At 51.5% G+C, this 26,479-nt stretch overlaps 1 protein-coding gene across 2 annotated transcripts in view; it reads right to left on the bottom strand.

The window, feature by feature from the left end:
- The window catches only part of BCKDK (branched chain keto acid dehydrogenase kinase), a 45,249-nt gene extending 22,032 nt beyond the window's left edge, over window positions 1-23,217 (bottom strand). For both annotated transcript variants that reach the window (XM_085880402.1, XM_085880400.1), the window contains exons 1-5: window positions 22,818-23,217; window positions 18,887-18,955; window positions 9,732-9,842; window positions 9,549-9,596; window positions 9,328-9,447 (exon numbers count right to left, since the gene is read on the bottom strand). In XM_085880402.1, coding sequence (XP_085736528.1) covers window positions 9,328-9,447; window positions 9,549-9,596; window positions 9,732-9,842; window positions 18,887-18,955; window positions 22,818-22,979 — 510 coding nt within the window. In that variant the 5' untranslated portion in view covers window positions 22,980-23,217. The remainder of the gene's footprint in view (window positions 1-9,327; window positions 9,448-9,548; window positions 9,597-9,731; window positions 9,843-18,886; window positions 18,956-22,817) is intronic.
- Between the last annotated feature and the right edge of the window lie 3,262 nt (window positions 23,218-26,479).

The raw sequence follows: 26,479 nt of genomic DNA on the forward strand, positions 1-26,479 counted from the left end.
ACGGTAAAGGTCGTGGCGGTTGTGGTGAAGCGGCGTTGTGGTTGGTGGTTGTTGTTGTGATGGCTGTTGAGACGTGGTTGGTGGTGGTAATAATGGCGGTTGGTCCAAAATAAAGATAGTAAAAGGAAAACGGCTATCCTGAAGAGTCGCAGCACGCATGAATGACATTTATTCCCTCTAGACAACGGGTTTGGGCCTAACTACACATATACTTACCGAGATATCTCACCTAAGGGACCTGAATGGTGGTTTGCGAATTTGGTCAACCACAACAATATATATATATATATATATATATATATATATATATATATATATATATATATATATATATATATATACACATACATCTATATATATATATATATATATATATACACATACATCTATATATATATATATATATATATATACACATACATCTATATATAGTATAAGATTGGGGCAGGTGGGATTACACATTTTTAAAGAAGGCACTTCCAACCAAAAGTAAAAACTCGATCGACTCCGCTAATTTAAGCAAAAATGTGAGAGCAGACCCGGTCTCAGGGCAACGTTTCGCCAGCTGAGTCGATCGAGTTTTTTTTTTTTTACTTTTGGTTGAAAGCGTTTTCTTCTTTTTAAAAAAAAAAGTGTGTGTGTGCGTGTGTGTGTCGGCGTGTCGGTGTGTGTCCTCCATAGCTCCAAAGCCATGAAACCTGGCAGCTTGAAACTTTCCGTGCAAACAAAGAAAACTCCAAGGAAGTGCAAGAGTGAAAATTCAGTGTTTGGGTTAATTAAAACACCCCTTATGAAGATAATTAACGACCTTACTTAATTATATCCTTCATTAGGCGATTCTCGGCAACCTCACACCTCTGGGGTCTAAAGGTGTTTCCTGGGTAACCTCGCTGGCACCTGAAGTCACCATGTTTTTTTGGCCTGCTCAACAATGTCTTGACTTGGAACAGGCCGCAACGATTTAATGAGTTTTTTTTTTTCCCCACTTTCTTCACTCATATTAACGAATGCCTGTTCATCAGAGCTACAAATCACAAGGTATTTATAATGCTCATAAACGCCTGGACATGCCAGCGTTTGTGGATTTTTTTTATTTCTGCACATGGCATAGACTCGAGAATCTCTTAAACCGGGTCGAATTACAAAACAACCTCCAGAATTTAACTTAGCAGCAGTTCCGATTCCTAAAAAAAAAAGTGTTCATTTGTCGAATTCGGACATAGTTATCGCTTGCAAAGCCGGCTGTCCTCATTAACCATTTACTCAGAGTGCTTGCTTGAGTGCTTAAGCCGCTTGCCGAGTGCCAAACATTCGATGGCGGAACAGTTCGTGTCCCGATTGGCATGCACAGTCAGCAGTTGCTTCAAGGTAGAGCGTGTTTTCACTACAGCGCGGATACATCAGCAGCAGCACTACTAGTGGGGCAACTTCGCATAACAATTCTGCATTTTGTGAGGAAAGCACCAAATTTGGCACGCTAGTAGCCTATCATATTATGAACACATTTGGATATTGGGCCATCTCAAAATTTTTGATGGCAGTGGAAAATGGCTGCCACAGCCATCAGCGGCTGAATTTGAGATGGCGCAATATCCAAATCTGTTCATAATATGATAGGCTACTAGTGTGCCAAATTTGGTGCTTTCCTCACAAAATGCAGAATTGTTATGCGATATTTAGCTAAGTTGCCCCACTATACGTCATACTGGAGCGATTCCTTCACTCACTACAGACGCTTTTGTCGCGCCCCGACTCCCCGAGCAAGCGGTCCGTGCCTTGAATCGTTGTTAAAAATTGAGGGAAGGAAGGGTAGAATGTACCATACGCCAAATTTAATAACACTAATGGATTTAATCCACAACAAAATATATAGAACATTCAGCGTCTTATTACTTTGAAAAAATTGCACGCAAAAAATAAACTATAAAAAATGTATAAAACACTAGAAAACAAAGGCCGTCCGCATCCGCTTTCGGGTTACGTATAAAATTTGGCGGTGTGGGGAGGGAAAAGGGGGAGATTGTTCGTGTTTGTTCATCACAACGTTTTTAAATGCTGAATACTGAATATACAACAACACACGAAGAGGAAGATCAAAATAGAAATGCAAACTGCAAAGCCTGTCCGCATTCAAAATGTATAACCTTTTATATTCAGAGACTTCTTTTTTTTGATAGGCACAGGCAGCACGCACGCCGACCGTGAGCTGAAGCGACTTTTACATAGAGTTTCAGCATTTTATGAAAACAAATCAAATGTACAAATCGATGCAACCCCCTCTCATGTCATTCGGTTTTTATAAGTTTATCATCTGCTGTGATTCGCAACGCCACGAGGATTGATTAACAAGCCAAGCTATGATGCACTTAGAGTGGTGATAAAGCAGCAAACGTAGTGTGTTTACTTGACTTTGTATCCCATGTACTCGACACAAATGTTGATCTGAATTATAGTACCATGGAATACGGTAGTATCACAGAATAGAGCAGTATCATGGAGTATTACCATACTCCATAACAAAATATATATAACATTAAGCATTTCATAATGACATAAAATTTCATAAAAAAGAATAAAAATACATTTAAAAAAATGTAAAAACATAAAAGGGATGAAATCTTAAAAATACATAAACTCCAAAAAACCCCACCAAACAAGGGAGGAGTGACACCACATTATGACGTCACAATAATCTGCTTATGGATTACCACCACGACTTCTTTTGACATTTTACTTTTGTTGTGGAATTGTGATGGAACGACGTCAAAAGATATCGTGATGGTAAACCATGAGGATTGTGGTGTCGTATTGTAGCATCCTAATGTGATGTCATTCTTCATGGTTATTCTTATTTTTCGTTCTTCTTTGGAGAAAGTTCGCCGATAGAGAGTGTACGCCCTCTTTCAAAATTTTCACCTTTTGTTGCCTTATAGCCTGGAATTAAATTACATTCAATCAGACTTTTTCCACCTTTATTTCCAAGTAAACGCACACCTTCCAAGTGAAAAACAAATTCTACAAATTTCAGAAAATTAATTAAAAATACAAAACTATAATATAGTGGTTGGATAAGTGTCAACCCCCCCCCCCCTTTATAATAGCAACAGTAAATTAGCTCAGGTGTAACTAATCACCTTCAAAATCACACATCAAGTTAATTGGCCTCTACCTGTGTTAAATTGTCGTGATTCTGATTTTTTCAGAATAAAATCAGCTGTTCCTGTAGGTTTCCACTGCCGAGTGGTGAATTTCACAGGAAAGACTCAACCACGAGAATCAAGGAGCTTTCAAAAGACCTCCAGGATAAAGTTGTGGAAAGGCACAGATCAGTAGATGGGTACAAAAATATTTCAAATTTCAAAGGCCTTGAATATCCCTTGGAGCACAGTCAAGACAATCAATCATGAAGAAGTGGAAGGTGTATGGTACCACCAAGACCCTGCCTAGATTAGGCCATTTCTCCAAACTGGATGACCAAGCAAGGAAAAGACTGATCAGAGAGGCCACCAGGAGGCCAATGGCAACTTTGAAAGAACTACAAGACTTTATGGCAAGGAATTGTCACCGTGTAGGTGACAACAATTTCCCAAGCACTGCACAAGTCTGGCCTGTATGGTAGGGTGGCAAGAAGGAAGCCATTAATCAAAAAATCCCACCTTGAGTTCCGTTTTAGGGATGCAAAAAACCACTCCGGAGATTCTGAAGCCAGGTGGCAAAACGTTTTGTGGTCTGAGGAAACCAAGATGGAACTTTTTGGCCTAAATTCAAAATGTTACGTTTGGCACAAACCCAACATAGCATATCACCCAAAGAACACCATCCCTACTATGAAGCATGGTGGTGGCAGCATCATGTTATGGGGATGTTTCTCATCAGTAGGGACTGGGGCACTTGTCAGAATTGAAGGGAGAATGGATGGCGCAAAATACAGAAAAATCCCAGAGGAAAACCTGCTGCGCTCTCCACAAGAAAGCTGCAATTGGGACGGAAGTTCACCTTTCAACATGACAATGACCCGAAGCACACAGCCAAAGCTACACTGGAGTGGTTAAGAAACAAAAATATAAATATCCTCGAGTGGCCCAGTCAGAGCCCCGACCTGAATCCAATCGAAAATCTGTGGGATGCCTTGAAGATTGATGTCCATCAACGCTCCCATGCAACTTCACTGAGCTTCAACAGTTTTGTACAGAAGAATGGGCAAATGTTGTCCAATCAAGGTGTGTAAAGTTGGTAGAGACCAATCCCAACAGACTCACAGCTGTAATTGCTGTCAAAGATGCTTCCACCAGGTATTAACTCAGAGGGGGTTTGGGGGGTGGGGTGGCCACTTATCCAACCAAGATATTCTCATTTTGTATTTTTAATTAATTTTCTGTAATTTGTAGAATTTGTTTTTCACTTGGAAGTTGTGGGTTATGATGTGTAAATGAAGGTGGATAAAGTCTGATTTAATGTAATTTAATTTCAGGTTATAAGGCAACAAAAGGTGAAAATTATGAAAGAGGGTGAACACTCTATAGGCACCAAGTAATGGGGTATCTCAGGGGTCATGACTTGGACCATTATTATTCATAATTTATATCAAAGATGATGGTGAAGAGTCGGCTTTCCAAATTTGCAGATGATACTAATCTTGGAAATAAGGTAGATTATTGAGAAGGGGGGGGGGGGTGGGTGATCAGATTCAGTAAAGTGGAGAGACTTCCACAGTATCTCACGAGGTAATATTGTTGTGGAAATGGGCCCTTAGTGGGTTATTAAATATAGGATTAGCCCAGATCCCCCTTTAAATGCATGTTTAGCCAGGTTGTGTTGTGATAATGAATTGCCGTACTGTACGGCACTTCATTATCACAACAGGTTGTTTGGTAATTGGGCGTTACATGCGTGTCGGGAGGTGTAGCAGGCTGTCCAATGTTCATGCAGTGGTGGTGTACAGAGAGGAGTCTTCTTTTTCCTCCCCCCCCTCCTAACTCGCCCCCACACAGCGCCCTGACAGACTCAGTCAATAAGATGTGTCAGCAACCCATTGGCGGAAAGCTGTTGCAAACTCGAACGATGGACCAATCACGTGTCCCCGGAAGCGGTCCGAAAAGGCCCGCCCCGAAAGGCAAGAGGAACTGCCTGAGGTCTGTCTGCGATCTGCTCCGAGAGAAAGGCCGGCCCCGAAAAGCAAAGGAAGGGGCGGCTGTGTTGAATCTGCGATCTGCTTCAAGAGGAACTGGCTGCTGTGTCGGAGTCTGCGTTCTGCTTCATGAGGAGGGGTTTGGTTGGCTGTTCCTCCTCGGTTATGGATCCAGCCTGAGGTCATCCACAGGTTCATCCTGAGTCCAGTCACGGAGCCTCTGACTGTCCTGACTCCCTGCACGGTTCGACACGTCTTTCATCCCATCGATCCGCCTGCGGAACCCAACACCGGGATTGGCCTAATCTGGTGTATGGGCCAGGCCTGGATTCGCATACTGGACCTTGTGAGAAACCAGCTGGAACACACCATAGATCTTTCTCTGTGTCGTCGACCTTACGGGGGCTGAACGTGCCGAGGTTGGTCCGTGAGTGGTGCAACAAAAGGAGGCCGTCGCCACCGCCATGCTGCATGCTCGAGCTTGGGCGCTCAAATCCGACAACATCGGCGTGTCACGAGCCGCATTCGTGCCTTCGACACTTTTCCTCTCGTCCATGAGGCATCACCAAGTACTCAGTGTCTTGTCTGCATGTTGTCTAGGCCTAAGGTTTATTTCGCTCGGGCTCCCTTCGAAACCCGTATCCGTAGCTCCCTAGTCAAGAGCGGGTTATAGATTAATTATAACGTTTGTGAATGCTTTGCTTGTGTCGTATTTCCCCGATGTGTCCCCAATAAATCTGGCTGAGTTGTACGAGATTTGCCGCCTTGAATTTATTCGTGCCGCACCAAGGAACAATCCGCTCGATTTGTATATAAAACCAAACGGGCTACGGACTGGCAGACTTCGCTCAGTCTCTGATCAAACCCAGTCTGTAGCCGGGTCTATATCCCAAACTGGTAAGGCCCAGGTGTATGTTGGTATCGTGATCTGAGGCGCGTGACCCGAGACCTGTGCCGAACTAGCCGGCGTTATAACCCGAGACGGCGGTGCTGTGAAGTGCCGCCGAATCTTCAATAATATTAAGAGAGTTATGGCAGTGGTAAGGCAGGGGTCTTTCACTCAGTAAATTCATGGAAAAATCTCCCTTGTTAGGTAGCGACTGGAGAAACAGTAGATAGATTTAAATTTGAGCTGGAGGGGTATGTTGAAGCATTTGGGACAGGGAGTTACCTGGATATTGGCAGCAATAGTAGGTAGTTGAGGACGATTGTGTTCATGTGTCACGATTGCGATCGCTGTGTGAAGGTCTCGTTAAAACATGAATGTGCGGTCAGTGTTTGTTCCTTCCTCACCCTCAACTGTGTTTGCCCTCCCCCTGCCCTCCTCCCAAAACACAAACTAAACAAAACCATTTAATAGAAAAATTATTTTATAATTTTTAATCATAATATTTTTGTCATATTTTAAATACAGGAAACCTTGTTTTATGTGAGTCCGATCTAGCTTTTATGTGACATTTTTTCTCAGGTACGAGTCGGTGTTATTTTTCCTCTGGTCAGTATTCTTCTTCCTCAGCCATGGTGCCGTGTGCACCAAGCAGCGCTGCTGCGGTGCAGGTGGTAACTGAGACATGCAGTGCATATAGTACTGTCCTGTACCTGTGTCCACGTCTACATTGCACTCCATGGAATCAATTACTTTGTTTTCGCTTATTATTGCCCTTAGTGATTTTAACCGTGGCTCACAAAAGGAAAACTATTGCTAGTGGTGAACCAAGTGCAGAACAATTGAGGAAAGTGATGTGTGACACAGAAAGTAGAGGTTTTGGATTAGCTTGGTCAAGGCGAGAGTGTGTGATGTCATTAGGCAGACAAGTGTAAGGCGTTGGGGATGGGAAAAAAAATGAAAATAGAGATGACATGATGCAAGGCGTAATTTTGGAACATGTGACACAGGAGAAGGTTCTGGGGGGTGGTAATAGGTACGGGAGGAAACAGGCAGTACAGTGCCAGGCAGCTATAGGGAGAGCAAATAGGGTTTTAGGTTGTATTTGGAGGGGGATCATTTATAAATCTAAAGAGGTGGTGTTAATATTGTACAGGAATTTAGTGAGGGCCACATATAGAATATTCTGTGCAGTTTCGGTCACCACAACTCAGGAAGGACATCGATGCCATAGAGAGGGTTCAGTGCAGGGACAATGGGGGCAGTTCAGCGCAGGTACAGCACAATGCCAGGGATCTCCTGACAGAGGTTAGGAGATGATACTAGATCGATTCCAGACATAGCTAGACTCAGCTATGAGGAGCGGCTGAAGGAGACAGGGCTTTATACACTGGAAAGGAGGTGGTTACGAGGAGATATGATGGAGACGTTTAAGATAATGAAAGGTAAAGATAAAATAAGTGCAGATGAATTATTCAACAGAGTGACAGAATATGCAGACGGTGGCAGGACCAGGGGCCGTAGCCTGAGAGTAAAGAAGAGGAGAGTGAAGACGGTAGCAAGGCAGGGGACTTTCACTCGGGGAGTAGTTAATGCATGGAATGGCCTCCCTGGAAAGGTAGTGGCAGCATAAAAAGTCGATAAGTTTAAATTAGGATTAGATAGGTACCTGGAAGTTATGGAGATAGAGGGGTATCGGGATGTTGACAGGACTTTTCGGTAGTTTGAGCATTGGTGGGCGATTGTGTGCATGTGTATGTAGTGCTGTTGGTGAGGGTCTTGTCAAGGGGGGTTGTGTGGTTGATGTGTGTTTTTAACCAAGCCCATGCCCCCTCCCCTGAGGGGAAGAAGAAAAAAAAATTAAAAAGTAAAAATAAAATGAAATAAAAAATACAAATACTACAAGTTTTAAAGAAACAGATTTTTTTTTTAAATAATAATAATAATTTGCATTTTCTTCCTTGGATCTTGTGCAGATGGGTTGGTGTGGTGTTCGTGCAGGTATGATGGGCTGAATGGCCTCCACCTGTGTCTATTTCCTTGTATGCATCATGGCGCTAAGTCCAGAATACACAAAGTAAAGAAATGCACAGAAAACAAAAGCCGTCGTGAATGCTCTGCTTTTGCACCACGAGCGAGGGTGACCCCGTAAACCGCCCCAGTTCATAATGTACGAGTTTATAGGCGAGAGAATGACCTAGTCTTACGTTACCCTCTCTTTTCCAGGAATGTAACTCCCGGGTAAAACAAGGGTTCACTATACACTGTACCCGGTGATCTCTGTAATTGCCCCACTTCTCAATCCCATTCTCATACCCACTCCACCCATTAAACTCGAGTTGATAAACCGTTACATTTAATTAATACTCGACGACCCGTGAACCCGTTGGGTTCCCGTCGCGACAGCGGTTGATAAAAAAAATCATTTCAAAAAACAAAAAAGATAGCTCCAGCGAACTATACCACTGAAGTTGTTTGCATGATCAAATTCTCCCGGAGTACTTGACTGAATCGGGAATTGATTTTTTAATAATTTTTTTCGTTGCCCGATTTTAACAAAACTTGATACTGCACACCGCAAGAAAATGGTGAGTAAGGTGGGCCGAAAATGTTTGCGCTATCGTGTACCGTTTTGGCTGTATTTCGGGAACATACATACATACATACATGATGAGAGTTTTAGTAATATATAGATGGTGTTGATGTAGTGCAGGCCTGGTAAACCGAATGGTTTCCTCCTGTGTCAAAGTTCCTTGTGTTTAACCGCACAATCGACCACATTTGTTACCTATCAGAGCCAACAATGGCATACCCATTAATCAAATAAAACTGGATTTCATTTACAAGTTGACACTCGTCGAAATAGCACAATCCATACAATTTATCTTTTCATCGTCTCCACACTAAACATTGTCATTTCTCATCAACATCAAGTTTGATGAAATTTGAAATGGCCAAATCAATTTGAGATAACCGTCAAAATCACCAAAGTACAATTCAATACCATTTAACGTACAAATCAAATCACCAAAATACAACATCAAACACGGACCACTACTGCCAACTACAGAGGTCAGGAGACAGACGATACGACAGGAGGCAAATACTGAAGACATACCTTGTACCAGCGTCTCTCACATGACAGGGCTCATAAATGACATGGTGTGGGGTTGAATGGTGGTCCAAGTTAAAGCAATCACACCAGATCATGCGGATAGAATTGTCGCAAAAATCATGAAAGATTTATCAGATACATAGATGCGTCACAGGGACAGTAAAGCTCACAAAAACAAGTCAATGAAGTCACATGAACCTTAATGTGTCGACGACTCTGACGAAAGCCCTCAGCCAACTGCGTGACCACATCCTTATGGTCGTCCAACAACTGCTTGAGCAACTGGCAGAATCTTGCCTCGGTCTCTGCGTCAGTGATCTGCGCGTCACAGTGTTTAGCTTTAAGAAGCTAATAGAACAAGCTCGCAGTCGAAAGTGCAGTGTGCATTTGACGAGGTGAAAAGAAACCCAAGCACCCACCTTGGGGAATTCAGACAGCACGTGGAAGGCTCTGATGTAAAGCTCATGCTGCACACAAGAAAGAAAATAAATTTAAAGCTCTGCGTTAATCCGATGAATATGTAGCATTCTGTGATCAACATCGGTTGCCTGGTTAGTGTGGTTTATAACTATTTGTGTCAATGGATTGACTGTTGAGAGTACCACGTGCAAGATATCGGGTTGACAGCCAACGATAAAGGGCAGATTGCGGAAGCCACGGATCCGATGGGAAATCCTCACCGGCAACTCTTTTCTCAAATACAGGGCACTTTTCTGCAACCAGAAAAACGGAGACACTGCATTATCAATTATCACACTGTTTACGGCTGGGGCTCAGCAACACAGTCACAAGCCCAGACGTGGAAACATTCCACACGTAGTTGAGGACTTGGGGTTGGAGTGAGGTGGGCGGGGGAGTCAAGGACTCCGGGTTGGAGTGAGGTGGGCGGGGGAGTCAAGGACTCCGGGTTGGAGTGGGGGAGTCAAGGACTCCGGGTTGGAGTGGGGGGGAGTCAAGGACTCCGGGTTGGAGTGGGGAGTCAAGGACTCCGGGTTGGAGTGGGGGAGTCAAGGACTCCGGGTTGGAGTGGGGAGTCAAGGACTCCGGGTTGGAGTGGGGAGTCAAGGACTCCGGGTTGGAGTGGGGGAGTCAAGGACCCGGGTTGGAGTGGGGGAGTCAAGGACTCCGGGTTGGAGTGGGGGAGCCAAGGACTCCGGGTTGAGTGGGGAGCCGAAGGACTCCGGGTTGGAGTGGGGGGAGTCAAGGACCCGGGTTGGAGTGGGGGGAGTCAAGGACTCCGGGTTGGAGTGGGGGAGTCAAGGACTCCGGGTTGGAGTGGGGAGTCAAGGACTCCGGGTTGGAGTGGGGAGTCAAGGACTCCGGGTTGGAGTGCGGGGGAGTCAAGGACTCCGGGTTGGAGTGGGGGGGGAGTCAAGGACTCCGGGTTGGAGTGGGAGTCAAGGACTCCGGGTTGGAGTGGGGGGAGTCAAGGACCCGGGTTGGAGTGGGAGTCAAGGACCCGGGTTGGAGTGGGGGAGCCGAAGGACTCCGGGTTGGAGTGGGGGAGCCAAGGACTCCGGGTTGGAGTGGGGGGAGCCGAAGGACTCCGGTTGGAGTGGGGGAGTCAAGGACTCCGGGTTGGAGTGGGGGAGCCAAGGACCCGGGTTGGAGTGGGGGAGTCAAGGACCCGGGTTGGAGTGGGAGGACCCGGCTGGAGTGGGGAGCCGGACTCCGGGTTGGAGTGGGGGGAGTCAAGGACCCGGGTTGGAGTGGGGGGAGCCGCGGACTCCGGGTTGGAGTGGGGGGGAGTCAAGGACTCCGGGTTGGAGTGGGGGGAGCCAAGGACTCCGGGTTGGAGTGGGGAGTCAAGGACTCCGGGTTGGAGTGGGGGGAGTCAAGGACCCGGGTTGGAGTGGGGGGAGTCAAGGACTCCGGGTTGGAGTGGGGGAGTCAAGGACCCGGGTTGGAGTGGGGGAGTCAAGGACTCCGGGTTGGAGTGGGGAGTCAAGGACCCGGGTTGGAGTGGGGGAGCCGGGGACCCGGGTTGGAGTGGGGGAGTCAAGGACTCCGGGTTGGAGTGGGGGGAGTCAAGGACTCCGGGTTGGAGTGGGGAGTCAAGGACTCCGGGTTGGAGTGGGGAGTCAAGGACTCCGGGTTGGAGTGGGGGGAGCCGAAGGACTCCGGGTTGGAGTGGGGGGAGTCAAGGACTCCGGGTTGGAGTGGGGGAGTCAAGGACTCCGGGTTGGAGTGGGGGAGTCAAGGACTCCGGGTTGGAGTGGGGGGGAGTCAAGGACTCCGGGTTGGAGTGGGGAGTCAAGGACTCCGGGTTGGAGTGGGGGAGTCAAGGACTCCGGGTTGGAGTGGGGGGGAGTCAAGGACTCCGGGTTGGAGTGGGGGAGTCAAGGACTCCGGGTTGGAGTGGGGAGTCAAGGACTCCGGGTTGGAGTGGGGGAGTCAAGGACTCCGGGTTGGAGTGGGGGAGTCAAGGACTCCGGGTTGGAGTGGGGGGAGTCAAGGACTCCGGGTTGGAGTGGGGGAGTCAAGGACTCCGGGTTGGAGTGGGGAGTCAAGGACTCCGGGTTGGAGTGGGGAGTCAAGGACTCCGGGTTGGAGTGGGGGAGTCAAGGACTCCGGGTTGGAGTGGGGAGTCAAGGACTCCGGGTTGGAGTGGGGAGTCAAGGACCCGGGTTGGAGTGGGGGAGTCAAGGACTCCGGGTTGGAGTGGGGAGTCAAGGACTCCGGGTTGGAGTGGGGGAGTCAAGGACTCCGGGTTGGAGTGGGGGGAGTCAAGGACTCCGGGTTGGAGTGGGGAGTCAAGGACTCCGGGTTGGAGTGGGGGAGCCGAAGGACTCCGGGTTGGAGTGGGGGAGTCAAGGACTCCGGGTTGGAGTGGGGAGTCAAGGACTCCGGGTTGGAGTGGGGAGCCGAAGGACCCGGGTTGGAGTGGGGGAGTCAAGGACCCGGGTTGGAGTGGGGGGAGTCAAGGACTCCGGGTTGGAGTGGGGGAGTCAAGGACTCCGGGTTGGAGTGGGGGAGTCAAGGACTCCGGGTTGGAGTGGGGGAGTCAAGGACTCCGGGTTGGAGTGGGGGGAGTCAAGGACCCGGGTTGGAGTGGGGGAGTCAAGGACTCCGGGTTGGAGTGGGGGAGTCAAGGACTCCGGGTTGGAGTGGGGGGAGTCAAGGACTCCGGGTTGGAGTGGGGAGTCAAGGACTCCGGGCTGGAGTGGGGGAGTCAAGGACTCCGGGTTGGAGTGGGGAGTCAAGGACTCCGGGTTGGAGTGGGGGAGCCGGCGACTCCGGGTTGGAGTGGGGGAGTCGAAGGACCCGGCTGGAGTGGGGAGCCAAGGACCCGGCTGGAGTGGGGAGCCGAAGGACTCCGGGTTGGAGTGGGGAGTCAAGGACTCCGGGTTGGAGTGGGGGGGAGTCAAGGACTCCGGGTTGGAGTGGGGAGTCAAGGACCCGGGTTGGAGTGGGGGAGTCAAGGACTCCGGGTTGGAGTGGGGGAGTCAAGGACTCCGGGTTGGAGTGGGGAGCCGAAGGACTCCGGGTTGGAGTGGGGAGTCAAGGACTCCGGGTTGGAGTGGGGGAGTCAAGGACTCCGGGTTGGAGTGGGGGAGTCAAGGACTCCGGGTTGGAGTGGGGGGAGTCAAGGACTCCGGGTTGGAGTGGGGGGAGTCAAGGACTCCGGGTTGGAGTGGGGAGTCAAGGACTCCGGGTTGGAGTGGGGGGAGTCAAGGACTCCGGGTTGGAGTGGGGGGAGTCAAGGACTCCGGGTTGGAGTGGGGGAGTCAAGGACTCCGGGTTGGAGTGGGGAGTCAAGGACTCCGGGTTGGAGTGGGGGGGGGAGTCAAGGACTCCGGGTTGGAGTGGGGGAGTCAAGGACTCCGGGTTGGAGTGGGGGAGTCAAGGACTCCGGGTTGGAGTGGGGGAGCCGGACCCGGGTTGGAGTGGGGAGTCAAGGACTCCGGGTTGGAGTGGGGGAGTCAAGGACTCCGGGTTGGAGTGGGGAGTCAAGGACTCCGGTTGGAGTGGGGAGCCGGGACTCCGGGTTGGAGTGGGGGGAGTCAAGGACTCCGGGTTGGAGTGGGGGGAGTCAAGGACTCCGGGTTGGAGTGGGGAGTCAAGGACTCCGGGTTGGAGTGGGGAGTCAAGGACTCCGGGTTGGAGTGGGGGGAGTCAAGGACTCCGGGTTGGAGTGGGGAGTCAAGGACTCCGGGTTGGAGTGGGGGAGTCAAGGACTCCGGGTTGGAGTGGGGGGAGCCAAGGACTCCGGGTTGGAGTGGGGAGTCAAGGACTCCGGGTTGGAGTGGGGGGGAGTCAAGGACTCCGGGTTGGAGTGGGGGGAGTCAAGGACTCCGGGTTGGAGTGGGGAGTCAAGGACTCCGGGTTGGAGTGGGGAGTCAAGGACTCCGGGTTGGAGTGGGGGGGAGTCAAGGACTCCGGGTTGGAGTGGGGGAGTCAAGGACTCCGGGTTGGAGTGGGGGAGTCAAGGACTCCGGGTTGGAGTGGGGGGAGTCAAGGACTCCGGGTTGGAGTGGGGGAGTCAAGGACTCCGGGTTGGAGTGGGGAGTCAAGGACTCCGGGTTGGAGTGGGGGGAGTCAAGGACTCCGGGTTGGAGTGGGGGAGTCAAGGACTCCGGGTTGGAGTGGGGAGTCAAGGACTCCGGGTTGGAGTGGGGGGAGTCAAGGACTCCGGGTTGGAGTGGGGGGAGTCAAGGACTCCGGGTTGGAGTGGGGGAGTCAAGGACTCCGGGTTGGAGTGGGGGAGTCAAGGACTCCGGGTTGGAGTGGGGGAGTCAAGGACTCCGGGTTGGAGTGGGGGGAGTCAAGGACTCCGGGTTGGAGTGGGGAGTCAAGGACTCCGGGTTGGAGTGGGGGAGTCAAGGACTCCGGGTTGGAGTGGGGGGAGTCAAGGACTCCGGGTTGGAGTGGGGAGTCAAGGACTCCGGGTTGGAGTGGGGGAGTCAAGGACTCCGGGTTGGAGTGGGGAGCCAGGACTCCGGGTTGGAGTGGGGGAGTCAAGGACTCCGGGTTGGAGTGGGGGAGTCAAGGACTCCGGGTTGGAGTGGGGGAGTCAAGGACTCCGGGTTGGAGTGGGGGAGTCAAGGACTCCGGGTTGGAGTGGGGGGAGTCAAGGACTCCGGGTTGGAGTGGGGGGAGTCAAGGACTCCGGGTTGGAGTGGGGGAGTCAAGGACTCCGGGTTGGAGTGGGGGGAGTCAAGGACTCCGGGTTGGAGTGGGGAGTCAAGGACTCCGGGTTGGAGTGGGGAGTCAAGGACTCCGGGTTGGAGTGGGGGAGTCAAGGACTCCGGGTTGGAGTGGGGAGTCAAGGACTCCGGGTTGGAGTGGGGGAGTCAAGGACTCCGGGTTGGAGTGGGGGAGCCAAGGACTCCGGGTTGGAGTGGGGAGCCAAGGACTCCGGGTTGGAGTGGGGAGTCAAGGACTCCGGGTTGGAGTGGGGAGTCAAGGACTCCGGGTTGGAGTGGGGGAGTCAAGGACTCCGGGTTGGAGTGGGGGAGTCAAGGACTCCGGGTTGGAGTGGGGGAGTCAAGGACTCCGGGTTGGAGTGGGGGGGAGTCAAGGACTCCGGGTTGGAGTGGGGGGAGTCAAGGACTCCGGGTTGGAGTGGGGGAGTCAAGGACTCCGGGTTGGAGTGGGGGAGTCAAGGACTCCGGGTTGGAGTGGGGGGAGTCAAGGACTCCGGGTTGGAGTGGGGGAGTCAAGGACTCCGGGTTGGAGTGGGGGGAGTCAAGGACTCCGGGTTGGAGTGGGGAGTCAAGGACTCCGGGTTGGAGTGGGGAGTCAAGGACTCCGGGTTGGAGTGGGGAGTCAAGGACTCCGGGTTGGAGTGGGGGAGTCAAGGACTCCGGGTTGGAGTGGGGAGTCAAGGACTCCGGGTTGGAGTGGGGAGTCAAGGACTCCGGGTTGGAGTGGGGAGTCAAGGACTCCGGGTTGGAGTGGGGGAGTCAAGGACTCCGGGTTGGAGTGGGGAGTCAAGGACTCCGGGTTGGAGTGGGGAGTCAAGGACTCCGGGTTGGAGTGGGGGGGAGTCAAGGACTCCGGGTTGGAGTGGGGGGGAGTCAAGGACTCCGGGTTGGAGTGGGGGGGAGTCAAGGGCTCCGGGGTGGAGTGGGGGGGAGTCAAGGACTCCGGGTTGGAGTGGGGGGGAGTCAAGGACTCCGGGTTGGAGTGGGGAGTCAAGGACTCCGGGTTGGAGTGGGGGAGTCAAGGACTCCGGGTTGGAGTGGGGGAGTCAAGGACTCCGGGTTGGAGTGGGGGAGTCAAGGACTCCGGGTTGGAGTGGGAGTCAAGGACTCCGGGTTGGAGTGGGGGAGTCAAGGACTCCGGGTTGGAGTGGGGGGAGTCAAGGACTCCGGGTTGGAGTGGGGGAGTCAAGGACTCCGGGTTGGAGTGGGGGAGTCAAGGACTCCGGGTTGGAGTGGGGGAGTCAAGGACTCCGGGTTGGAGTGGGGGGAGTCAAGGACTCCGGGTTGGAGTGGGGAGTCAAGGACTCCGGGTTGGAGTGGGGGGGAGCCAAGGACTCCGGGTTGGAGTGGGGAGTCAAGGACTCCGGCTGGAGTGGGGAGTCAAGGACTCCGGGTTGGAGTGGGGGGGAGTCAAGGACTCCGGGTTGGAGTGGGGGAGTCAAGGACTCCGGGTTGGAGTGGGGAGTCAAGGACTCCGGGTTGGAGTGGGGGAGTCAAGGACTCCGGGTTGGAGTGGGGAGCCGGGCGACCCGGGTTGGAGTGGGGAGTCAAGGACTCCGGGTTGGAGTGGGGGGAGTCAAGGACTCCGGGTTGGAGTGGGGGAGTCAAGGACTCCGGGTTGGAGTGGGGGGGAGTCAAGGACTCCGGGTTGGAGTGGGGGAGTCAAGGACTCCGGGTTGGAGTGGGGGAGTCAAGGACTCCGGGTTGGAGTGGGGGGAGTCAAGGACTCCGGGTTGGAGTGGGGGAGTCAAGGACTCCGGGTTGGAGTGGGGGGGAGTCAAGGACTCCGGGTTGGAGTGGGGGAGTCAAGGACTCCGGGTTGGAGTGGGGGGAGTCAAGGACTCCGGGTTGGAGTGGGGAGTCAAGGACTCCGGGTTGGAGTGGGGGAGTCAAGGACCCGGGTTGGAGTGGGGGAGTCAAGGACTCCGGGTTGGAGTGGGGGGGAGTCAAGGACTCCGGGTTGGAGTGGGGGAGTCAAGGACTCCGGGTTGGAGTGGGGGAGTCAAGGACTCCGGGTTGGAGTGGGGGAGTCAAGGACTCCGGGTTGGAGTGGGGGGAGTCAAGGACTCCGGGTTGGAGTGGGGGAGTCAAGGACTCCGGGTTGGAGTGGGGGAGTCAAGGACTCCGGGTTGGAGTGGGGGAGTCAAGGACTCCGGGTTGGAGTGGGGGGAGTCAAGGACTCCGGGTTGGAGTGGGGGGAGTCAAGGACTCCGGGTTGGAGTGGGGGGAGTCAAGGACTCCGGGTTGGAGTGGGGGGGAGTCAAGGACTCCGGGTTGGAGTGGGGGAGTCAAGGACTCCGGGTTGGAGTGGGGGGAGTCAAGGACTCCGGGTTGGAGTGGGGGGAGTCAAGGACTCCGGGTTGGAGTGGGGGGAGTCAAGGACTCCGGGTTGGAGTGGGGAGTCAAGGACTCCGGGTTGGAGTGGGGGAGTCAAGGACTCCGGGTTGGAGTGGGGGAGTCAAGGACTCCGGGTTGGAGTGGGGGGAGCCGCGGACTCCGGGTTGGAGTGGGGGAGTCAAGGACCCGGGTTGGAGTGGGGGAGTCAAGGACTCCGGGTTGGAGTGGGGAGTCAAGGACCCGGGTTGGAGTGGGGGAGTCAAGGACTCCGGGTTGGAGTGGGGGGAGTCAAGGACTCCGGGTTGGAGTGGGGAGCCGGGCGACTCCGGGTTGGAGTGGGGGAGTCAAGGACTCCGGGTTGGAGTGGGGAGTCAAGGACTCCGGGTTGGAGTGGGGAGTCAAGGACTCCGGGTTGGAGTGGGGGGAGTCAAGGACTCCGGGTTGGAGTGGGGGAGTCAAGGACTCCGGGTTGGAGTGGGGGAGTCAAGGACTCCGGGTTGGAGTGGGGGAGTCAAGGACTCCGGGTTGGAGTGGGGGGGAGTCAAGGACTCCGGGTTGGAGTGGGGGGAGTCAAGGACTCCGGGTTGGAGTGGGGGAGTCAAGGACTCCGGGTTGGAGTGGGGGAGTCAAGGACTCCGGGTTGGAGTGGGGGAGTCAAGGACTCCGGGTTGGAGTGGGGGGAGTCAAGGACTCCGGGTTGGAGTGGGGAGTCAAGGACTCCGGGTTGGAGTGGGGGAGTCAAGGACTCCGGGTTGGAGTGGGGGGAGTCAAGGACTCCGGGTTGGAGTGGGGGAGTCAAGGACTCCGGGTTGGAGTGGGGGAGTCAAGGACTCCGGGTTGGAGTGGGGGGAGTCAAGGACTCCGGGTTGGAGTGGGGGAGCCGGGCGACTCCGGGTTGGAGTGGGGGAGTCAAGGACTCCGGGTTGGAGTGGGGAGTCAAGGACTCCGGGTTGGAGTGGGGGAGTCAAGGACTCCGGGTTGGAGTGGGGGGAGTCAAGGACTCCGGGTTGGAGTGGGGGGAGTCAAGGACTCCGGGTTGGAGTGGGGAGTCAAGGACTCCGGGTTGGAGTGGGGAGTCAAGGACTCCGGGCTTGGAGTGGGGGGAGTCAAGGACTCCGGGTTGGAGTGGGGGAGTCAAGGACTCCGGGTTGGAGTGGGGGGAGTCAAGGACTCCGGGTTGGAAGTGGGGGGGGAGTCAAGGACTCCGGGTTGGAGTGGGGGGAGTCAAGGACTCCGGGTTGGAGTGGGGGGAGTCAAGGACTCCGGGTTGGAGTGGGGGAGTCAAGGACTCCGGGTTGGAGTGGGGAGTCAAGGACTCCGGGTTGGAGTGGGGGGAGTCAAGGACTCCGGGTTGGAGTGGGGGAGCCGCGACTCCGGGTTGGAGTGGGGAGTCAAGGACTCCGGGTTGGAGTGGGGGAGTCAAGGACTCCGGGTTGGAGTGGGGGAGTCAAGGACTCCGGGTTGGAGTGGGGGGAGTCAAGGACTCCGGGTTGGAGTGGGGGAGTCAAGGACTCCGGGTTGGAGTGGGGGGAGTCAAGGACTCCGGGTTGGAGTGGGGGAGTCAAGGACTCCGGGTTGGAGTGGGGGAGTCAAGGACTCCGGGTTGGAGTGGGGGGAGTCAAGGACTCCGGGTTGGAGTGGGGGAGTCAAGGACTCCGGGTTGGAGTGGGGAGTCAAGGACTCCGGGTTGGAGTGGGGGGGAGTCAAGGACTCCGGGTTGGAGTGGGGGGGAGTCAAGGACTCCGGGTTGGAGTGGGGGGAGTCAAGGACTCCGGGTTGGAGTGGGGGAGTCAAGGACTCCGGGTTGGAGTGGGGGAGTCAAGGACTCCGGGTTGGAGTGGGGGGAGTCAAGGACTCCGGGTTGGAGTGGGGGAGTCAAGGACTCCGGGTTGGAGTGGGGGGAGTCAAGGACCCGGGTTGGAGTGGGGAGTCAAGGACTCCGGGTTGGAGTGGGGGAGTCAAGGACTCCGGGTTGGAGTGGGGGGGGAGTCAAGGACTCCGGGTTGGAGTGGGGGGGGAGTCAAGGACTCCGGGTTGGAGTGGGGGGGGAGTCAAGGACTCCGGGTTGGAGTGGGGGGGGAGTCAAGGACTCAACCTCACATTTTACACTAGTTACACAGAGTTTCCGTGGGTACCTGCTCGTTAATACTGTACTTGCATTTGTACATATTTACCCAGATTTCAACCAACTCATCAATCTTAAGATTTGTTACAACTCAAGGTTTTTCACAATGCATGAAGATATGAACGTCCAACATCCTCTCCAACTTTACCAAGATGTGGCTTCCGTCCTGAGATTTTCCAGAGTACAGCATGGTGGTGGGAGTAAGGCGAACAGACGACTGGAGCAAAGGGGAGGGAGCAGTGCATGACAGACAAAATGTTAGTTGTTTGACTAATAAGATATTGAACAATTAATTGCCTCCCTCTTAAATGGGCACCATGGACTCACTTTAATTAACTAACTGAAGAAGATGGTGCGGACGATTTTCTTCCTCTTCATCCAACAGAACTTACCTTGAAGGTGTCAAATCGAGGTTCGATTCCTGATGGTCGATAAACGGCTCACATCGTCATTTCGCACGTACCATAATATGAGTGTGCCGTCCCTGAGATGGACGTTAAGCCAGGTGTCCAACATGCCAGCACAAATTGATGGTCAACTAAAAGATCCTTTGGTGTCCTCGAAACTGCGAGTTATCTCCGGCATTCTGAATAAATTACACATTCCTGCTCATTCCGAGGAAGGCAATGGTAAATCACTCGGTGTACTCTTTGCTGTGAGATTTCTAAAGTACCACTTAACCACTCCAAGGTAAACAACGAAACACACCACTTAACCACTCCAAGGCAAACAACGAAACATACCACTTAACCACTCCAAGGTAAACAACGAAACACACCACTTAACCACTCCAAGGCAAACAACGAAACATACCACTTAACCACTCCAAAGTAAACAACAAAACACACCACTTAACCACTCCAAGGTAAACAATGAAACACACCACTTACCCACTCCAAGGTAAACTATGAAACCCACCACATAACCACTCCAAGGTAAACAACAAAACACACCACTTAACCACTCCAAGGCAAACAACGAAACATACCACTTAACCACTCCAAGGTAAACAACAAAACACACCACTTAACCACTCCAAGGTAAACAACGAAACACACCACTTAACCACTCCAAGGTAAACTATGAAACACACCACATAACCACTCCAAGGTAAACAACAAAACACACCACTTAACCACTCCAAGGTAAACAACAAAACACACCACTCAACCACTCCAAGGTAAACAACAAAACACACCACTCAACCACTCCAAGGTAAACAACGAAACACACCACTTAACCACTCGAAGGAAAACAACAAAACACAATCTTCCTCTTCACCTTCAACATTCCCATATCTTACACATATCCCTCTCCCCTTCCACCACTATCTTATACACATCCCTCTCCCCTTCCACCACTATCTTATACAAATCCCTCTCCCCTTCCACCACTATCTTTTACATATCCTCTCCCCTTCCACCACTATCTTATACATATGACTCTCCCCTTCCACCACTACCTTATACATGTCCCTCCCTCTCCCCTTCCACCACCATCTTCCACATATCCCTCTCCCCTTCCACCACCATCTTATACATATCCCTCTCTCCTTGCACCACCATCTTCTACATATCCCTCTCCCCTTCCACCACCATCTTATACATATCCCTCTCTCCTTGCACCACTATCTTATACATATCCCTCTCCCCTTCCACCACTATCTTTTACATATCCTCTCCCCTTCCACCACTATCTTGTACATATCCCTCTCCCTTTCCACCACTACCTTATACATATGACTCTCCCCTTCCACCACTACCTTATACATGTCCCTCCCGCTCCCCTTCCACCACCACCTTGTACATATCCCTCTCCCTTCCACTCCCATCTTATACATATCCCTCTCCCCTTCCACCACCATCTTATACATATCCCTCTCCCCTTCCACCACCATCTTATACATATCCCTCTCCCCTTCCACCACTATCTTATACATATACCTCTCCCCTTCCACCACTATCTTATACATATACCTCTCCCCTTCCACCACTATCTTATACATATACCTCTCCCCTTCCACCACTATCTTATACATATCCCTCTCCCCTTCGACCACTATCTTATATATATAGATATATCCCTCTCCCCTTCCACCACCATCTTGTACATATCCCTCTCCCCTTCCACCACCACCTTATACATATCCCTCTCCCTTCCAATCCCATCTTATACATATCCCTCTCTCCTTGCACCACTATCTTATACATATCCCTCTCCCCTTCCACCACTATCTTGTACATATCCCTCTCCCTTTCCACCACTATCTTATACATATGACTCTCCCCTTCCACCACTACCTTATACATGTCCCTCCCGCTCCCCTTCCACCACCACCTTATACATATCCCTCTCCCTTCCACTCCCATCTTATACATATCCCTCTCTCCTTGCACCACCATCTTATACATATCCCTCTCTCCTTGCACCACTATCTTATACATATCCCTCTCCCCTTCCACCACTATCTTTTACATATCCCTCTCCCTTTCCACCACTATCCTATACATATGACTCTCCCCTTCCACCACTACCTTATACATGTCCCTCCCTCTCCCCTTCCACCACCACCTTATACATATCCCTCTCCCCTTCCACCACCATCTTGTACATATCCCTCTCCCCTTCCACCACCACCTTATACATATCCCTCTCCCTTCCAATCCCATCTTATACATATCCCTCTCACCTTCTACCACTATCATATATATATATATATATATATATATATATATATATATATATATATATATATATATATATACATATACATATATCACTCTCCCCTTCCACCACCATCTTGTACATATCCCTCTCCCCTTCCACCACCATCCTATACATATCCCTCTCCCCTTCCACCACCATCCTATACATATCCCTCTCCCCTTCCACCACCATCTTATACATATAACTCTCCCCTTCCACCACTGTCTTATACATATCCCTCTCCCCTTCCACCACTATCTTATACATATACCTCTCCCCTTCCACCACTATCTTATACATATCCCTCTCCCCTTACACCACCATCTTATACATATCCCTCTCCCCTTCCACCACCATTTTATACATATCCCTCTCCCCTTCCACCACTATGTTATACATATACCTCTCCCTTCCACCACTATCTTATATATATATATATATATATATATATATATATATATATATATATATATATATATATATATATATATATATATATATATATATCCCTCTCCCCTCCCTCTACCACCACAACACACCGATGCAATTCACACTTTTGTTCATCTTCACCTCCATCTCCAATTACTCCTCATCATTACAATCCGCACCACCGAGCAAATTCATCCTCATCCCCATCCCCCCCAGGCTCCCATCCTTTCCCAACCCCCCGCAAACTTTCCCAACTCCCCTCCCCAACCTCCAGGCTCCCATCCTTTCCCAACCCCCCAAACTCCCATCCTTTCCCAACCCCCCCAAACTCCCATCCTTTCCCAACCCCCCCAAACTCCCATCCTTTCCCAACCCCCCCCCAAACTCCCATCCTTTCCCAACCCCCCAAACTCCCATCCTTTCCCAACCCCCCCAAACTCCCATCCTTTCCCAACCCCCCAAACTCCCATCCTTTCCCAACCCCCCAAACTCCCATCCTTTCCCAACCCCCCAAACTCCCATCCTTTCCCAACCCCCCCAAACTCCCATCCTTTCCCAACCCCCCAAACTCCCATCCTTTCCCAACCCCCCAAACTCCCATCCTTTCCCAACCCCCCAAACTCCCATCCTTTCCCAACCCCCCAAACTCCCATCCTTTCCCAACCCCCCCAAACTCCCATCCTTTCGCAACCCCCCCAAACTCCCATCCTTTCGCAACCCCCCAAACTCCCATCCTTTCGCAACCCCCCAAACTCCCATCCTTTCCCAACCCCCCCCCAATCCCATCCTTTCCCAACCCCCCCAAACTCCCATCCTTTCCCAACCCCCCCAAACTCCCATCCTTTCCCAACCCCCCAAACTCCCATCCTTTCCCAACCCCCCAAACTCTCATCCTTTCCCAACCCCCCCAAGTCGACCCCCCATAACCTCAGGTAACACTTTACCCTCTCTGCAGTTAAATCGATCGCAGGTTGGTTGTAGAACGACGACACCGTCTTGGAACGTTCCCTCGCTAACTCCAAATGATCCACAACCGAGGAGCATCTCCTCGCCGACATCGCAACCGGCGCAGCGACGGACAAACGTCGCCATGCTCCGAGCAGCATGTCCAACTGTCCCAAGGCGCCGCCGATATTGGCGCCATTAAGCGATTTGGATTTCCTCGGTGAACATTTTATTATTTACCGTTTGTAATCTCAACACGAACTCGTCCAAACCCCCTCTTTCCTCAGAGAACTTCAACACAATTTCTTAATCTTTCACTTTTTTTTTTATTTTGTTTACTCCCAGCATCGATGATTCGATTATCTTCGCCGCATCATCGATGATTCGATTATCCTCGCCGCGTCATCGATGATTCGATTATCCTCGCCGCGTCATCGATGATTCGATAATCCTCGCCGCGTCAGTCGTTGTGAGGCGAGTTTGGGGTTCTTCTTCCTCTCTTGGTTGCCATGGTGAACCGAAAGCGCTCACGCTCATCATGCTGACCTCATTTTATTGAGGGGTATTAAAGTTTGATATTAAACGAGACTCTCAGGCTGACACAGCCTCCATCACAATATCGCTGGACGAGAGATGAATGTTGATGTACAAGATTCCGATGTTGTTGTGGAAGTCACAAGCCGCAACAAGACCGTCGGCCACGAACCTTGCAAGATGTCGCTTTGTCGTAAACGTCCGAACACAGCGCGACCCTCTACGACAAAACTATTGTCGGAAAACAAAATGGCGATGATGAAGAAATGCACGGACAGGATGAGAAGGGTGAAAGCTCTGAGCACCGCCGCTTTGGCCGTCGTGCTGGTCCGTCGCCGACGACGTGCTGGGAGGAAGAAGCGCCTGTGGGTAAAGTGCTGGGGGGAAAGAAGACCGGCGGAGGGAGCGATCAACAACTTGCTCGGACAAGCATCTGCAGACGGTGAGCTCTGTTATGCGGACTTCCAGAGGATACATCCGACATTGTTTGATGAGCTCGTGGAGCGTGTCGGTCCGAGGATAGCGAGGACAAACACGACGTTCAGGTGTGCCATCTCGACTGCAGAGCGAGTCGCAATAACTTTGCGTTTTTTGACCACAGGTAATGTAGTCCTGCAAGTTAAACAAGCACTCATTGAAAACACACATACACACATACATACACACATACACACACACATATACACACACACACACACATACACATACATACATACACACACACATACACATACATACATACATACACACACACACACACACACACACACCTACATACACCTACATCCACACACATACATACACACACATACACACTCACACATACACACATACATACACACATACACACACACATATACACACACACACACACATACACATACATACATACACACACACATACACATACATACATACATACACACACACACACACACACACACCTACATACACCTACATACACACACATACATACACACACATACACACTCACACATACACACATACATACACACATACACACACACATATACACACATACACACACACACACACACACATACACACACACACACACACACACACACACACACACACACACCTACATACACCTACATACACACACATACATACACACATACACATACACACACATACACACACACATACAAACATACTGTTACGTCTGAGGGGGGGGGGGGTATGCATTCAAAGGGTAATTAGGATGTTTAATTAGGTATGCCATGCTGTTCGAGTGCACCAGGATCTCGATGTAATAAGTAGCAATTCAGTGGTGATAAGTTGTCTAGTAAATGTCCATTTCTTTAAGGGGGAAATGATAATTGTCACGTAATTAGATAGGGAGACGGGTTAGGGTAAGTGTGTCTGCGTAAACCCTTTTAGTATTCCCTGGAGGCTTACCGTGACGTCACAGGACAGTGCTGCGGATGGCTCCGCCCCGTGATCACAATTGGCGGAAGGCGACGGCGGAGGGCCAATAAAACGGCTCGATTGGAAGTGATGAGGACTCGAGAATAAAAAGGTTCTGTTCGGGGAAAAGGGGTGGAAGAAGAAGAAGAAGAAGAAGAAGAAGAAGAAGAAGAAGAAGAAGAAGAAGAAGAAGAAGAAGAAGAAGAAGAAGAAGAAGAAGAAGAAGAAGAAGAAGAAGAAGAAGAAGAAGAAGAAGAAGAAGAAGATTGATAAAGAAAAACCTTGTTTTGGTGGAGGCTGTTGGGTCGGAGCGTGCTCGATTGTTGCGCTGGTTCGTTCCTGGATTCATCGTGTCTCGTGGCCTTGCTGTGCCTCGTGCCTCACCTCGGTTGGCTCTGGGTTTCTGCTGGCTCGGAGTACGGGGTCGAACGGCGGGCGGACCTGCCTCCCTCTCCTGCTCGCAACTCGGCGCCAGAACTGGCTCCCTGGCGGCTGTGAGCGGACTTGGGCCGACACCAGGAGGTCGACAGCTCCACGGTGTCTCCTGCCCCTGACGAGCGCAACGCCAGCTCGTCCGACGCCAATCCAGGGACTGTTGCGTCTACACCACGGGCCAGCCTGACCACCAGGACCAGCTACATTGTGTGTGTGTGTGTGTGTGTGTGTGTGTGTGTGTGTGTGTGTGTGTGTGTGTGTGTGTGTGTGTGTGTGTGTGTGTGTGTGTGTGTGTGTGTGTGTGTGTGTGTGTGTGTGTGTGTGTGTACCTGGCGCCTTAGAGGGTTTGAGATTTGTATATCCATTGGAATTGTTTGTGTTTTCCCCACGCCCGAACCCACACCACCATCCCGTCGAATCGCCCCGGATCCCTCCTCTTGCCGAGTCTTGTTATTTCTGGTTAGAGAAATAAACATTATTAACTCAGTGAAAAGCGACTCGTCCCACCTTCCTCGTCCCGTTTGCAGTAGAGCGATTAAAACCGCCATATTTGAGTTGTAAAAAAAATTAACCGCCTCCATCGTTTCAGCTCATTCTACGTTGGCGGGACTGTTCAAGTCCCGTGGACATCACATTGGTATCAGGTGTTGGATGTTCGAACCCCTCTAAATTATATTTGGTATCGTGAGAATATACCAGGATTAAAATCTCGCCACGAATTGGAATATAAAATTACTACAGAAAAGCGCGCGAGCGCGGGAAAATTTTGGCGGGAGTTTTCAAATTAAATTTAATTGGCGGCAAACAGGACTTCTGCACCATGGCGGATGTGCAGATGTTTGAGGAGGAAGGCCACGTGTCTGGCAGCGAGTCGGGGGAAGAAGGGAGAGACGGGGGTAGGATTGGAACCTCCCCCATTCCAAGCGTGGACCGTGCTTCATCGCCCGTAACGGGGCCGGCAGCGCCAGAAACCAGCGCGATGACGATCCAGACAATGTTGGAACGTTTAATAGGGGACATGACGGTACAAATAGCAAATCAATTCGTGACACAGAGGGCAGAAATGACTGCACAAATGGAAAATCAATTCGTGACACAGAGGGCAGACATGACACAGAGGGCAGAAACTGAGATGCAGGAGTGTGTGGATGTTCAATTGGGGGAAATACAAAGTAAATTCGAGGATAGATTGGAGGAAACAAAGGTAGAAATTACATTGGAGGGGGAAAATATACGGAAGAAATTGGTTGATAAAATTGAT

The sequence above is a fragment of the Eptatretus burgeri genome, chromosome 5 (assembly GCF_056783735.1).
Source record: "Eptatretus burgeri isolate ZD-2024b chromosome 5, Ebu_testis_v1, whole genome shotgun sequence".
Lineage (NCBI taxonomy): Eukaryota > Metazoa > Chordata > Myxini > Myxiniformes > Myxinidae > Eptatretus > Eptatretus burgeri.